The 14,545-nt window shown below is 39.8% G+C and overlaps 1 protein-coding gene across 2 annotated transcripts; it reads right to left on the reverse strand.

Moving 5' to 3' along the window:
- Positions 1–371: 371 nt before the first annotated feature.
- Positions 372–13,730, reverse strand: RNMT (RNA guanine-7 methyltransferase). Of its 2 annotated transcripts, none has more exons than XM_033154831.1 (12): positions 13,630–13,730; positions 12,160–12,407; positions 11,746–11,991; positions 10,415–10,535; positions 9,477–9,599; positions 7,259–7,374; positions 6,526–6,707; positions 5,510–5,674; positions 4,653–4,770; positions 3,325–3,426; positions 2,316–2,349; positions 372–1,272 (listed from the first exon to the last, which is right to left on the reverse strand). In XM_033154831.1, exons 2-12 carry the CDS (start codon positions 12,373–12,375, stop codon positions 1,235–1,237), a joined length of 1,461 nt encoding a protein of 486 aa, XP_033010722.1. In that variant the 5' UTR covers positions 12,376–12,407; positions 13,630–13,730; the 3' UTR covers positions 372–1,234. The 2 variants fall into 2 exon arrangements, with proteins under 2 accessions (XP_033010722.1, XP_033010723.1); XM_033154832.1 differs by having other exon boundaries at positions 12,160–12,278; positions 13,630–13,721.
- Positions 13,731–14,545: the final 815 nt, after the last annotated feature.

Genomic DNA, 14,545 nt, shown 5'->3' on the forward strand with positions numbered 1-14,545 from the left:
CATGTATTTTACCATATATATGTAGTTATGTATTGTGTCACACACAGCAAGATACAAACATGCACAAAGGACAATCATGACATGCAAAGCAGTTCTGATGTGCAGTTTTCTTCCTCTAAGTATTTGAAGTATCTCTTCTTCAAAGATTCACTAAAATGGCTCACAGTAATGTTTAATTTCACCCTATATAATTAGCTTTCTTCTACTGTGTTTCTATGCTGTTTTCCAAATCTTAGCTAGTTTGCAAATGTTCTTTGTGACAAAAATTCTTAAGGGTTAATTTAGTGACTGTTTTGCTACTTGCACATTTAGTTCTTTGGAACATTCTGAATAAACAGTCATGTAATAAGGAAATAAAACTCAGACACATATCACTTGTACAGAACAGAATTCTATTTAATCTTGATCACATACTATGAAAAACTACACACCAATGAGCACAAACAACAAAATTCATGTTCCTCCAAATACTTCCCATCTGCCACATCAACCACAATTATTTAACACTGAAAATACTGCACTGTGGAGTGGCGATAAAAAGCCCAACCAATGAAAGATGTCTGGCATTCTGATGCAGAGCTCACATGCATGCAAGCACATTGTCATTCACTTAAACTGGTTGACAAAAGTTTCTCCTCTAAAAGGAGACACCCAGTTACATAGCTCTGGAATGGGGGCAGCTATTTTTCCATGGAGTGCAGTGGTTCTGAATTCAGCTGACATTTACTAATTTGCTTGTCTGCAACTTTGTAAAGCAGAACAACAGGCGATTTCAAATAAACACTTGTTGCATGATGACCACTTCAAAACTTTGGGGCAGCTCAAACCTTGGCTTATCAAGGAATTGAAAGAGTATGGCAACAGCTGAATTACCATCTGGATGGAAGCTACATTATAATTTCTTCACCCTGTGATCACTGTCATGCTGTAGGTTTATAAGCAGTCAGTAATGGACCAATGCATCTGAACGCAAACTAAGTATTTCAGGAAAATTATCCTTTGTTAAAAGTAAGAACCCAACCATCCCCACAAACAAAAAAAACGTATTTATTATTTTTGTGTGTGTGTAGACAGACACACAAAGCAAAATTCCATCTGTCACAGACAGTCAACCATAAACCATAGGTAAGCTTGCCCAATTTGGTTGTGTCCTGCACACTTTTAAACATAAAAATATAAAATAGTTGTCACTTTGGATGCTAGATCACTTCAATTGTGTTTTTGTGGTCTTCTTTTACTGCTGCTTTTCGAAGGCAAAAATCAAATATATACCTGGAAAAAATGAAAAAGAAATCATTAACATTCTCCTGTTTTAAAGATTTCTGTTCATAAACAACCAAGTCTGACAACATATAACCATCTAATAGAGCTTAGAGCAAGGGTTGCCAATCTGAGGCCACTGGTTCTAGGGCCTTGAAGGCTTCCAGTGGTGCTCCTGGGCTTTGGGTTCCACCAATCTCACCCAAATCCAGCCCCTCAACTGATGCAAGGGCCTTGCACATTAAGGTGGTTGGGCAGAGGTTTAAATCCTAATTAAACATTCAGTTGGGAGGGGGAAAGAAGACAAATTCAGGATGCTTGCAGTTCTCCTTCTCCCCTCTCTCTCCTTACTGCCAAGACCACTTCACTTTAGGTGGATCTGATCCAACTCGGAATGATTTGTGGCTGCTCCAAACGTGATCCAGCCAAATTCTGGGTCAACCCAATTTGGTCCAGTATTTGGCCACACACAGGACAGGACTCTGTTCATTAGAGCTCTGACAGCTATTATGAGCCTCCAAAATCAAAAGACAAGCAAAAAAATTCTAGCACCAAAGCTGTCTGGCTATATCTAATAGAAAAAATACTGGCCTGGTTCACACACCATGGTAAGCCAAATCACCAAACTGCAGATTCCCAGAGAAGAAGTTGTAGTCACTCCAACAACCGTCTGGTCCTTTCTGCTCCCAGAGCAGCTAAACCAACATTTGGCTTACCACGTCATCTGAACTGGGGCTTGTGGTTAAACTCTAGCCTCACTTACCACAAGCTCTACAGCCAAGAACAAATCTTGGTCAGCTAACAATTTTGCTACTAAATTTACTTTGTGAGCTGAATGAAGTTGTGATCTAGAGGGATTTTTACATAGCAGCTATGTATCGCCCGTTTTTCCTGAAAACTCTGTCCTTAGCAGATTCCCTCATAAAAAGTTCCTGCTGGAGAAATTCTTACATTTTAAAAACAAACTAGCCTGACAGCTATAGAACAGGTTTGGGGGAATAAAATACAATACTGAACTATTATAGTAATATTTAAACATCAGTTATAGTACGTACTTGTTGCCTCCCATTCAGATTTACTCAGGGTTCCCTTGAAAGAAAGAAAATGTCACATTTACAGACAGCAAATTATTGTATACATTTTAAGCAATTAGCAGGGGGGGAAATATATCCAGGGACAAACTGTTCCTTCCTGCTGCTATATTTTAATGCTTCAGATATCAATAATAGTTTCAGATTTCAGAAAGCCAAAACATGCACCACTGTACTTCAGTATTCTCATTGAAATGGAAAGGTCTGTTAGCACATTTAGGTGATCAACCAGTGAGTTGAAGTATCTCACTGTAAAAGGGGCGGGTTTATTATGTACATAGCTATGTCTGATTGCACATTCAGGGAAGGAGACACAGGTTTTTGTAATCAAGCAGTTTCTCTTTTATTTTAATGATGCAAATGGCTTGCATTAGTATGTGGTGGGAAGGCTGGCTAGTAAAGTTATAGATGTTAATAGCTTTTATATATTAATTTGCAAGGCTGATACTATACGATTTTGAGCACCATAGATTATGACTACAGAATATCTCTTCAGAAATAAGTCTGCTGTAATTGCCAAAGTTCAGATGCCAAACAAAAGGGAATATAGCACATTTCCTTCTCCTTTCAAGGCTGAAAACTTTCAAAGCAACACGAGAGGCCACTTTCTGCACAAACCTCCCTGCAGCTGCTCTAAAGCCCAAAAAGAGAGACTAGTACTCAAGCGCATTAGAATGGCAATAGAAGTTTCATAATTCTGCAGAAACAAAACAAAAGAACAGAGATCCAGCAGCACCATTGGTGGCCAGCTTTTGTCACTACTTCTTGCCTCACAATGGCGCCATCAGGAAAGTATGCTCCATTCCACTTAGCACATGGCCATCAATGAGTTTTCAGGGCACTATCCTGAGTTTTTCAGTTCCATGGACCCAACCCAACATGCATAAGCTTTGCCAAGTGCTGAGACACAGAAGGCAAAGAGTGGGCTGCAAGCAGCCTGATCTGCTCCAGAAACTGGATACTTGATACTTACAAGGGGTAACTTGGCTTTCCCACCATTCTTAAGCATTTCTGCATGCTCATAGTCCTCTTTTTTATTTGAGACCAGCCTGGAACTTTCATCAGCAGGATATTTCTGAAAAAAACAGATTATACAGAATTACTGCAAATATAGCCAAGGGCTGGCAAACTAAAAAATACTTTTGTGTACCTGCCCAAATGAAAATTCAGACACAAACTGTCTGTACTGATGCCTACTTTGCCCGTGAGCTAACAGTGACAAAGAAATGAGGTATTTATACCCAGTCATAATAGCTCCAACTGTAAGCCCCCAAATACTATTTTAGTAGTTGACCCAATGAAAGATGTATTCTGTGTCACCAACACTGTCACCTTACATTCCACATTTATAGCTCTGATTTCTTGTATGATGAAACTCATAGGGGTTCCCCTTGTGCTCCTAAGCATGCTTCATGCAATGGCCAAATCCAGACCTGCTTAGCTTACAAAAGGAGTGTCCTCAGACCACAGCCTGGGATGTGTAAGACACAGCTTCATACAAATCATCTAGTTCACAGCGAAAGGATCCCTGATGGATGGCCATCTAACCTCTGTTTAAAAACCTCCAACAAACCACCTTCCAAGGGAGCCCATTCTACTAGAATGTTCTTCCTAACGTTTAGTCAGAAATTTTCTCTCTTGTAATTTGAATCCATTGATTCTGGTCCTACCCACCGGAGCAGTAGAAAACAAGCTTTCTCCACCTTCCATTTAGAAACAGTGGAACCTCGGTTTCCGAACGTAATCCATTCTGGAAGACTGTTCGACTTCCGAGACATTTGAAAACTGAGGTACCACTGTATTTGAAGATAGCTATCATATAACCTCTTAGTCTTCTCTTCTCCAGGCTAAACATGCCCAACACTTGTATCAATACAATATCCTTTCGATTTCTAATGCTCATGATTTAATTATTGTTACTTATTGCAGAAGTAGGACAATGAGCCAAAAGTTTTGAAATGGAGGGATTCAAAGTACTTCAACTTAAAATTATTGTTCTACAGATTATCAAAACAACAATTCCAAGTGAGCATGTTTATAATGAGAAATGTAACTGCAGTGTAATTATCTGCACACTGATTGTACATTGACAGAACACACCAAGATATCAGGGTACATGAAATAAAGCATACCTAACACAATCCCATTCAAATGCAATGTAAGGTGGATAACTGGTATAGCCTAAGTAAACATATAAATTAACTTGTCTTAGAATTACTGCAGTGTTTATCAAAAAGCAACGCAACAGTTGACAAGGCTGACAATTAGAACAAATCTGTCTATGTGCATTTGAAAACTAACCTCCAATGCCAGCATTTGCTGCAAAAGAATTTTATGTTCTTCATTCTTAACCTTTTCTTCGTAAAACTCCTGAAAAGTCTTTTTGTAGACTAGTTTCATGCTATACTTCTTGGCCATTCTAGGAAAAATAAATTTTGTTAGAAATATAAATGCTTAATTAGCACAAAACAAATTATGAGTGATCATCAAAGCATCATTCAAATTTCCAAAAACTAGTTCTGTGTCACAATGACACCGTAAGATCATAACAAACATTGCAACTCATCTAAATTCACCACTACTTAATGTAAACATTAATGACAGTACATTTAAAATACGTACATATTATTGTATATACATACACAGTACAGCATGCATACACCTACTGATGCCCAACTATAACAGCAACCACACCCTGAAAGTGCAGCTTGGGGGTTTAGATATTCTTGGCACCAATGCATACTTGTGTAGGTCATGTCCTTGCAGTACAATGTGGACTGTGGCAATGTATCCAAGCTATGGATACACCTGTAATAGGTTCAGGAGGGCCTTGGTAAACACAGACCAGAAAACAGCCATTATAGTGGAAATAATAAGCAGGGGAGAAGAGGAAACCTGGCACAGAAAGGAAGCAAAACAGCTATGCAGTATAGAAGAGAAAACTGGATACCATGGCCCTGTAGAACCAAGATGCCAAGAAAAAGGAAGGTGGTTAGAAGAGAGGGCATGTCAGATTTTGTTCAAATATCTAGGATATGAAGGACCAACCTCCATATTACCACATTTTAGCTCAAGTGGCTAAAAGCTGACATAGCACTCCTCTATCAACCATTTTTCATTTACAAACACACAATAAAAGGTAAAACATAAAAACTTACTCTACCAGCAATGGAAAATAGACCAGGAACTCTGGCACATTAACCACTCCTTCCAAGTTAAAATCATACTTGCAGCCAAACAAGGGGTAATCTCCCTTCTTCTGAAACTTCACTGTGTATATTTCATTCCCAAAAGAGTCTGTTTCTGAAGCTTCAAGGCGCTTTCTATGACAGCATAAAAAAATCGACAAGGAATTAAAAACCCACACAACCGTCTTAACTCTTTTGTTAATACAACAGTATGGGCCTGTTTACATCTCTCTAACCTCACCAATGAAGTCAGATACAGTAAAACAATGATAAAATCCTATCCCGGGACTATTTAGAGCAATAATAAATTAACTTCCCGTATATCAAGTAACTTCAGTAATATATATCTCCCTAATTCATTTTTATGAATTTAAATAAGTAGAAAAAAGATGAACCAAATATTTGGGCCAGTCAGATAATTTTGCTTTGAACTGCACCTGTGAGGTTGGCTGGCCTCCTTCAGCTGTCTTATGATAATACTTCCAATATTTATGGCAGACCAAGATACTCTGCCCTGCCTGCCAGAATGCACATCTAGCTAAACTGCATATATTTGGACTAGAGGGGCCTTTGCGTTTGCTGGCAAAAACCAAGTGAATTATTAGATAGTAGAATAAAATCTCCAGACTTATTGCAGACAAAAGATGGAAATTCAAGAAGAGGGCGTGGAATTTTATTGAGGACGCCAGACTTTCTTTGTGGCTACAGTGTGGCAAAACCTATGGATAAAGTTTATTCCTTTTCATGTCCTAATTGTTGTATTTTGAGGCAGGTGTGGGATGGAAAGTGTGGAAAAACTGCAGACAAGAGACCTAACAAACACTTGCAGGTGTATAAGGTGGGTGACTGTGCTATTCTAATGTATCAGTACAACATTAGTTCTTCCAAGAATGCTCAACAAGCTTACACATGTAAATATTCTGCACGAAGTCTAAAAAGTATCCACCCTCAATTATTACCTAAAAACATCATTCATACACACTTACACAAGTTCATAGCTATCTGGAGTTGTGCCAATAAAATATCCTCCATGGCAAAGTCTTTCACAGGCATTTCTAAGCATCATATCAGCTTGTTCATATGTCTCAAAAGAATAATGATACACAAATTGACAACTGCAAATGTCAAAGTGGATGTTTCGATCATTGTACTTTTTGTAGAGAAGTTCCTAAGACAAACGGAAGAGAATTGTTTGTTTTTGCTGTCAGGAAAAAAATGGGACGGGAAAACAATTGCATTGTTCCAGTATGCTTACCACAAAGACAGTTTTTTAATCTAGGAGGCGCAAACCTAAAGTCTTCTGATTATTTTTCTGCTCTTTTCAACTGACAACCTGCAAGTTAAATCACCGTAACCCATTATATTTTCCTATCTCCAATTTTAGGAACTTAAAACTAAAACTAAATATATTTCTTGCTGGAAAGAAAACACCAATATTGGAGATAAATTATTTTTAGGCAAAATTCTGCACTACAGCACATACAAGAATAGTTACATTAACTTATTTAGAGTTCCTGATAAAGTGACCCTATCAAAGAAGTAATACTTTCATGCAGACCTTGTCTTTAACTATGCAATCATGTAGAAAATAATGCAATGGCTGGTTTACTTCTGCACATTTGTTTTCTAACCTTTCCCTTCATTGATATTTTAGACAGCCATTTATTTTTATATAAAACAAATTTCAAGTAATTTTTAAGAAGCATGGAATAACTATACCTTTGTGCTGTCAGCAGTTATAAATTCTGCACTAAATATTCTCTCATTTTGACGACCACGGTTTTTCATATCATAGTACCGCGATTCACACTGTTGTACGGAAACATCTGCAATATCTATTTTTTTAAAACACATAATCAAAAAACTCTTCAGAAAGCTGTAAAGCAGGAGAAGGTGAGTATATAGTAATTGAAGGCTAAAAATATTTTATTTGGCAACTGCTTATCACAACTACTCAGAGATCTGCATAGGGTATACTAAAAAATCATTGTACATAACCAGAACACTTAAGAAACAAAGAAAAGCATTTGCACCTTATGTGCAAAAAGATTTCATAATTTAATATTAAATATTTAAATTAGGAAGAGTTGTGTGTTTTTCTTAAAACTAATGCTGTGTCACATTCTTGGCTTAACTCAAGGTTTTTAATTTAAAAAAAAATGATTTAGTACACTTCTTTTTTGTAACATGACAACTTCCAATTTGAATTCTTAATGCTGTGAAGAAAATGACTAACAGTAATTTTATTCTTACCATAAAAAACTTTATAAGAAAGCTTACCTAACACAACTATTTACATGTTTTTGAAAACAAAAAGGAGGCTGTGCTGCCATCTCTAGGTCAAGACTGGGATTGCTTTTTGCCCTTTATTGTTAGTGAGCTAAAGGCAGTAATCATGTCAGCTATACTAAGCAGGCAGTGAATAGATATACAGTGGTACCTCTTGTTACGTACTTAATTCGTTCCGGAGGTCCATTCTTAACCTGAAACTGTTCTTAACCTGAAGCACCACTTTAGCTAATGGGACCTCCCGCTGGTGCTGCGCAGCCAGAGCACAATTTCTGTTTTTATCCTGAAGCAAAGTTCTTAACCTGAAGCGTTATTTCTGGGTTAGTGGAGTATGTAACCTGAAGCGTCTGTAACCCGAGGTACCACTGTATAAGGGGTGACAGCCTTGGAAACCACTAATTTAGACTTTTGAATAGCTGCAGAAAGTATTCCTGAAAGCAAACAACAATATCTGAACAAGACTTGAAAACCACTCTTATCACTGCAACCTCGTCTTTCAGAGTTAAAGAAGCTATTTGAGTAGAGGCCTTCACAGATAAATAGTTTGCTTTTACATTAAATCTGGAGACAACCCCAGGAGCCATCTCAATTAAGTAATTTGCAGAGTGAATTTTTACTAAGAAAAAAAAATAGCGCTTGCCATACAACAGGATATAATAATTGTAAAATACCTGAACTTAAAAGCACAAGCAGCTTAAGCTGAAACAATGAGGAATTCAAGCTGCAATCAAATTAAATGAAATAGCAACTTCCAAAGGTCAAGCCCTGGAATGCGTATCTAGCATAAAAACACAGCAAATTGGTAAGAGATGGAGGCGACATTCTGTTTGTTATTGTTTCTGCATAACTTATTTTTTTGTAACTTGCTATGAAAATACAGTACCGGAATGCCAACAGCTAAATTAAAGACAATTGCAGAGTTTTTCAATGTAAGCAGATGACAAATGGTATATCATATACCATATATGGCAGCAATGCTGAACACGTGGCCCTCCATATGCTATTGAACTACAATTTCCATTATCCTATGCTTGTCAAGCCTAATTGGAAATGCATATACAGTGGTGCCTCGCTAGACAAAAATAATTCGTTCTGCGAGTGTCTTCGTAGAGCGAATTATTCGTCTAGCGAAGCACCAATGCAAACCGCTAGTTTTCGCGACGAATTTTTTTTTTCGTCTTGCGAGGCAGCCCCATTGACTTTTTCGTCTTGCGGGGCAGCCTTCCGCTAGCGAATGCCGTTCGTCTAGCGAGTTTTTCGTCTAGCGAGGCATTCGTCTAGCGGGGCACCACTGTATAATATTTGTAGGGCAACAGGTTGGCAAAGTCTGGTTTATGGCATTGCAGACCAGTTTTGCTAAATAGTTGGAACTGAAGTAACAGTTTATGCATTTCCAAATATTAAGTGATTCAGTGCTTAAATCAAGTTCCTTACGAAGAAGATACAGAACAAAATGAAACTGCCAAACCCTTAAAATAATCCACTAAGTCTCTGTTCCATGTCTCCTTACCATGGCAAGGCTGGTAGGTTCAGGCAAGCAGCAGGACTCTTCTATGGAGGTCCAGTGTGAATTTTTAGTTTCTAGAAAATTGAATTTTATGAATAATAAACTCAAGGTACATTGTTCATATCAAATTTGCCTTCTTACCTGTACATACAAGCCTACTAATTCTGCCTTTTCTCCATTTTAGTAAGTCCCCACCTTTGCCACATCCCAAGTCTAAAACTGCAATGCTTTGCTTTCTCTGCCGCACCCTCTCAAGGAAATCACCTAGGAAAGAAAAGACACATAAAATCTTTAGCATAAATAAAAAAAATACATCTATTGTGCATTTCCTTTTGTAATTCTGGGAGTTTTACCATCTCATGAGTAACTTAAACAAAAAGTTGCACTCCACTAAAAGCAAAGAAAATTCATTTGTTTGAGATAAATTTAAAATGTAAGCATAGAAAAGGCACTTACAGTACTATACTATGCATGCCTATTCAGAAATACGTTATGCTGAATTCACTGGAACTTATTCCCAGGTAAATGTATAGGTTTTGCATCTATTTTTTGTTATCTCTTAAAGAAAAAATATTGTAGTTTAGCTCACAATAATTTTGCAATTACAATTACAAGTTCATAGCACTTAAAACTGAGAGCCAGAGACCCCGATAGATGTAGGAAATACGTATCTAAATATAGTATAATTATTTTATTTATTACTACATTCATATGTTGTCTCAAGGTGACATCCATGGTTCTCTCCTTCATTTTATCCTAACAACTCTGTGAGGCAGGTTAAGCTTAGAGAAAGAAGCTAGCTCAGTATCATCCAGTAAACTCCAGGCCCTGGTCAAACACTCAATCATAGCATTCACTCAAATCACTCAAACAATAAGTTAGTATTACACTAAGGAGCACTGTACTGAGTAAACATGTGATATTAGGTTTCATATTTGGGATTCAAAAATCAAGTGCAAGATTTGACCCACCATAGCTAACTGTACTACTAACGTAGCTTTTTCTTCAATCCCAACAAAGTAGCATCTGAAAATATGAATACACTAGAAGTATAGATATTTGAAAATATATAGCCATACCAATGAGCACACTCTTTATCCAGTTGTTAAAATTCCGAAGATAGAAAATGCGACTCATACTACGCTGTTCCAATCCAACTTCTTCAAGCTTATTATAATGTGCTGCTACAGTTTCAGTATGCTGCACAAGAACATCAAATAAAAGATAAAGTGAAAAATATGAGGCTTTATATGCATTCATTTGCTACTTAAGGCACACAGCAGCTCTGGATCCAAAACCTGATGACTCTACCATCTTCACAACCTACATTTCTAACTTCCTACTTCTATTCCTTCCCCAATAGTGGTAGCATTATGTGCTATGAACAGCACATAAAAATAAGCTTTACACAAACTCAACATAAAACAACACTACTGATTTGTAGGTAGAGTATCTGGTTTTGATGTAGAAATCTAGAATGAAATCACTTGGTAAATAAGAATGTTACTAGATGATCAACAAATTATTGTACATAAAAAACCTTGGAAATGCTGTAACTTAAATAACCTCGGAAAGTTAATAGCACTATAAAAATAATAGCTTGTCTCATGCAGATTACCTTGAACTCTGTCCAGCTTTGTCCAGCTTCCTACCCCACCCAGAAGGATTTCTTTAAGGAATAAAAGTACCGTTTCATACAAAATTCCTGAGATTAAACACCACATAGGGCGAGATCCAATGTAGCACAAGCAGGAGTTGACCTATGCAGTGCAACTTTTCCTTTCTCCCACTTCCTGCTGGGTGTGCTCCCAAAATCTCCCTAGGGTTGGAGGAACCTTCCCAAAATCTGTTTTAGAACTTGTAGATACCCGGCTGGAGAACCAAGAGAAACTGCAAGTCCCATTGTGCAAGCAAGCAGTCTTAACTGGAGATCATCCATATGCTCAGTTTGCATACCATTAAGACAAATTGATCATTTACTGTGAACATAAAGGTTGTTCCTGCTTTACTCTCCACCCATGTGATCAAGGAATTATGAACCCTTGTTTAGCATTACGACCTATCAAACCTTAGCTTCACATGCAATTCATAAAGCAAGAATAAGATCGTCAGCTCAGATGTAATGCTAAATCAGGAATCACAATTTGTTTCTTTGACTATGTTTTATCATGACACATGAATGCAACCAAAGACTAAGTCTGTAGGAAACCTGTGACCCATTAGATGTTGCTGGACTCCAACTCCCTTCAGCCCCAAGCATAGCCAATAAGGGACTATGGAAACTGTAGTCCAAAAACATCCAGAGGAATAAGGAAACACATCCCTGGAATAAGGAAATAAAGAGTAGCTTTTTTCTATTAGTGCTGCTACAGCTCAAGAATAAAGACAGAACTACTATTGAAACACTTACTCTTTTCTTTGTTGGGCTTTGGTCAAGATCAGGACCCCCTCTTTTTCTTGCTCTCCTGCTCTCCACAGCACTGACCTCTCCCTTTTCAGTTGTGTCACAATATTCTTTATTTATTGTTGCTTTATTTTCTTCCACCGTGACAGCAGGCTTTATCTCGAAGTCTGGGGAAGCATCTCTCTTTGCTTCTTCAACCAAGTTCTTTCCAGCTTCTGGAACCCCCAAACTGGCTGTGTCAGTAACACTAGCCTGTGGAAAGAGTCATGTTGGTATGGAAGAAAAATTCCTTGGCTCAATCAGTATATAAAGTTGATGACCTTGATCAATGTGTGTTACAACTAAACAGACATTTTCTGCCTACAGTGCAGAAATGCTTAAAAGAGAAAAGACTTCAAAATTGTTGTCTGAAACACTCACCATTTTATCTGCAGAAACCTCTTCAGATTCAGATTTCATCTTTTTCAGTCTTTTCTCATCAAGAGCACTCCCATCTCCCTTATCTTCATCACATGTACTAGAAGTTTTACCATCATCTGCATCAGAGGAATCAGCCTTTGAGTCTTTAGCAGTTGCGCTATCAGCTTCTTCAAATTTCTTTCTTTTTTTCTTTCCGCTGTCTAGTAACTCAGCCATGCTTCCGATAAATATTATTGTCTTATAAATATCTGCAAACAGAAAGTTATATTTTTTCTGTTGTAAGACAAGTCTTCAGACCCCACTGCATGTTAAATGGAGTTCTTGTTATGTTTAAAATTGGTATGCTAAAATGTGCTCATATTCAGCCTAACTTGATTTTGAATTCCAAGATGTTTAAATCTTTTTTTTTTTTTTGTAATCATGTGAGTATTGAGCCTAAAGGAGACTCAAGGTGGCATTTACATTTTCCTTGAGAAAACTAAAATAGTTCATGGAAATATCTACTTAAAGCATCTATCTCAGCAATCCAAACTTCTTCCCACAAAGCCCTTGGCCTTTCTTCTAAAGACAAACAGGCTGTTTAGCAATATGCATTATTATGCTCTCTTGTGTATTATGCTATCTTCCAATATGGTCTATCTATTCCATTACTGTGTCCCCCGCCTAGTATTATGTGACCACTGGGCAGCTGGGGGAGGGGACCGTGAGGTTCACCCTAACTACCATACAAACTATTTATTAATTTCTGTATGCCTGCAAACTTGGGTTTTCCCTGAGGCTGCTCATCTCTATTTGTTTCGGTGGTCCATTTTGTCTACAATCCCACTAGCGCCCCTCAGCTGAGTTTGCTATTGAAGGGAACGACCACCTCCACCCCCCACCCCCCAACAATGCCATGCACGCCTACTCGAGAAAGGCGCGGGAGGAGGTGCCCCGCTGAGCTCAAGATGACTCCCAGCAAAAATCAAGTTCAGACTGAAAACCGCCTAAGTTTCCTGGGAACCAGGCCAAAGCAGAAGTAAGTAGCCCTTCACATCGCTCTGAACCGAGGATTTGAAACCGCAGCTCCGGAGCGCATTGTGAGCGCGAGCAAAAACTACGGGCCCCGCAATGCAGGGCTGTCGGGCCCAGCAGCTACAGGCGCTCCCTTTCCCGGGTCCCATTGCATGGAAACCCCCCGCCCCCGATTTCAGAGGCCTCTCACACACCAGGGCGAAGGGAGAGGCGAGAGAGAGGTCCGCTATTATTACCCAAATAGCCACAAATCTTCCCCTCCCCCACCACCGACCATTTCTCCTTTAAGGCCTCGGAAATAAGAAACGGTGCGAGGAAGAGGCGACGGCGTAGGCCCAAACTTATCCCCGGCACAGCGCGCCTAACACTGCCCTGCCATGAGGACTACGCCGGCGCCTCTCTGCCCCGGACCTCAGACCCTGAGAGCGGCCCCGCTGCTGCAGCCACCTTCCTTACCCGCCAAAGTTGAGTTTTTCTACCGTCCCGCTCTCAGGAAACAAGGCGCAGTTTTGCATCCGGGTCACCCGCGCGCGCCTTCCTCCTCCTCCTCCGAAAAGAAGTGGGCGGGCGCGCCTACTTTGGCGTACGTGCCAAGCGTGCCTCCCTTTCCCTCTCCACCAAGACGCGGCAAGAAATGCGGCTGGCCGGGAAGGACTACAAGCCCCAGAGGTACCCCGCGAGGAGCATGCGCAGCAGCAGTAGCGCGCTCCCCTCGCGGAGGAGCTGGGACTGCAAATGGCACGTTGCTCGTATGGGGGTCAGTGGAGGGGAGGAGAGAAGTGAGCCTAGAGCGACCGCCCGCTGCTTCGCGCCTGGCATGTTGCTCTCTTCGAAAGGTAGCGAATTATTTTTTATTATTATTATTCGAGGCGGGGGGGGGCGTATGAGGGAGAGGAGTTGCTGCAGCTTTTTATTTCTCTTCTTCCCGCGTTTTAACCCTGGCGGCGTCTTGTGGGCCCAGTTTGGTGCGGTTCCCCTTATTTCTTCAAAAGTCCTGCGCTGGTTTTTCCAGAGGAGGAAACTTCCCTTCCCACGCTCTCCCTCCATGAAGGGAAAGCTGGTGGGATCGGGGCGGTCGGTGCTGTTCGGCTAGCTGAAAGAAAGCTGCGTCTCCGGGGTCGCCACACCCACTAGGTGTAACGCTATCCCGCTCGGTATCGGCCGAGGCAATGGCTAAAATACCTCAGTGGCTTCGCTCAATGGTCAGGCAACGACCGCAGCCCTTAAAACTGTGGGTGAAAGGTCGCTGCGTTTGGATTGCGGGGGGGGGCAGTAAGGAGTGTATAAAACCACGCAGGGCCAAGAGAAATCGCATAATCGATCACAAAACGTGGTGCACGGTCACTATTTGAACGGCAATGCCCCATCAACT

Source organism: Lacerta agilis, chromosome 7 (genome assembly GCF_009819535.1).
Source record: "Lacerta agilis isolate rLacAgi1 chromosome 7, rLacAgi1.pri, whole genome shotgun sequence".
Lineage (NCBI taxonomy): Eukaryota > Metazoa > Chordata > Lepidosauria > Squamata > Lacertidae > Lacerta > Lacerta agilis.

Coding starts and splice junctions, on each gene's coding strand:
- RNMT (XM_033154831.1), bottom strand. CDS start 12,375: ATGGCTGAGTTACTAGACAGCGGAAAGAAAAAAAGAAAGAAATTTGAA. Junction 2,350..3,324: donor GGAAAGCCAAGTTACCCCTT/GTAAGTATCAAG, acceptor CTTTCTTTCAAG/GGAACCCTGAGTAAATCTGA. Junction 1,273..2,315: donor ATCTGAATGGGAGGCAACAA/GTACGTACTATA, acceptor CATTTTTTCCAG/GTATATATTTGATTTTTGCC.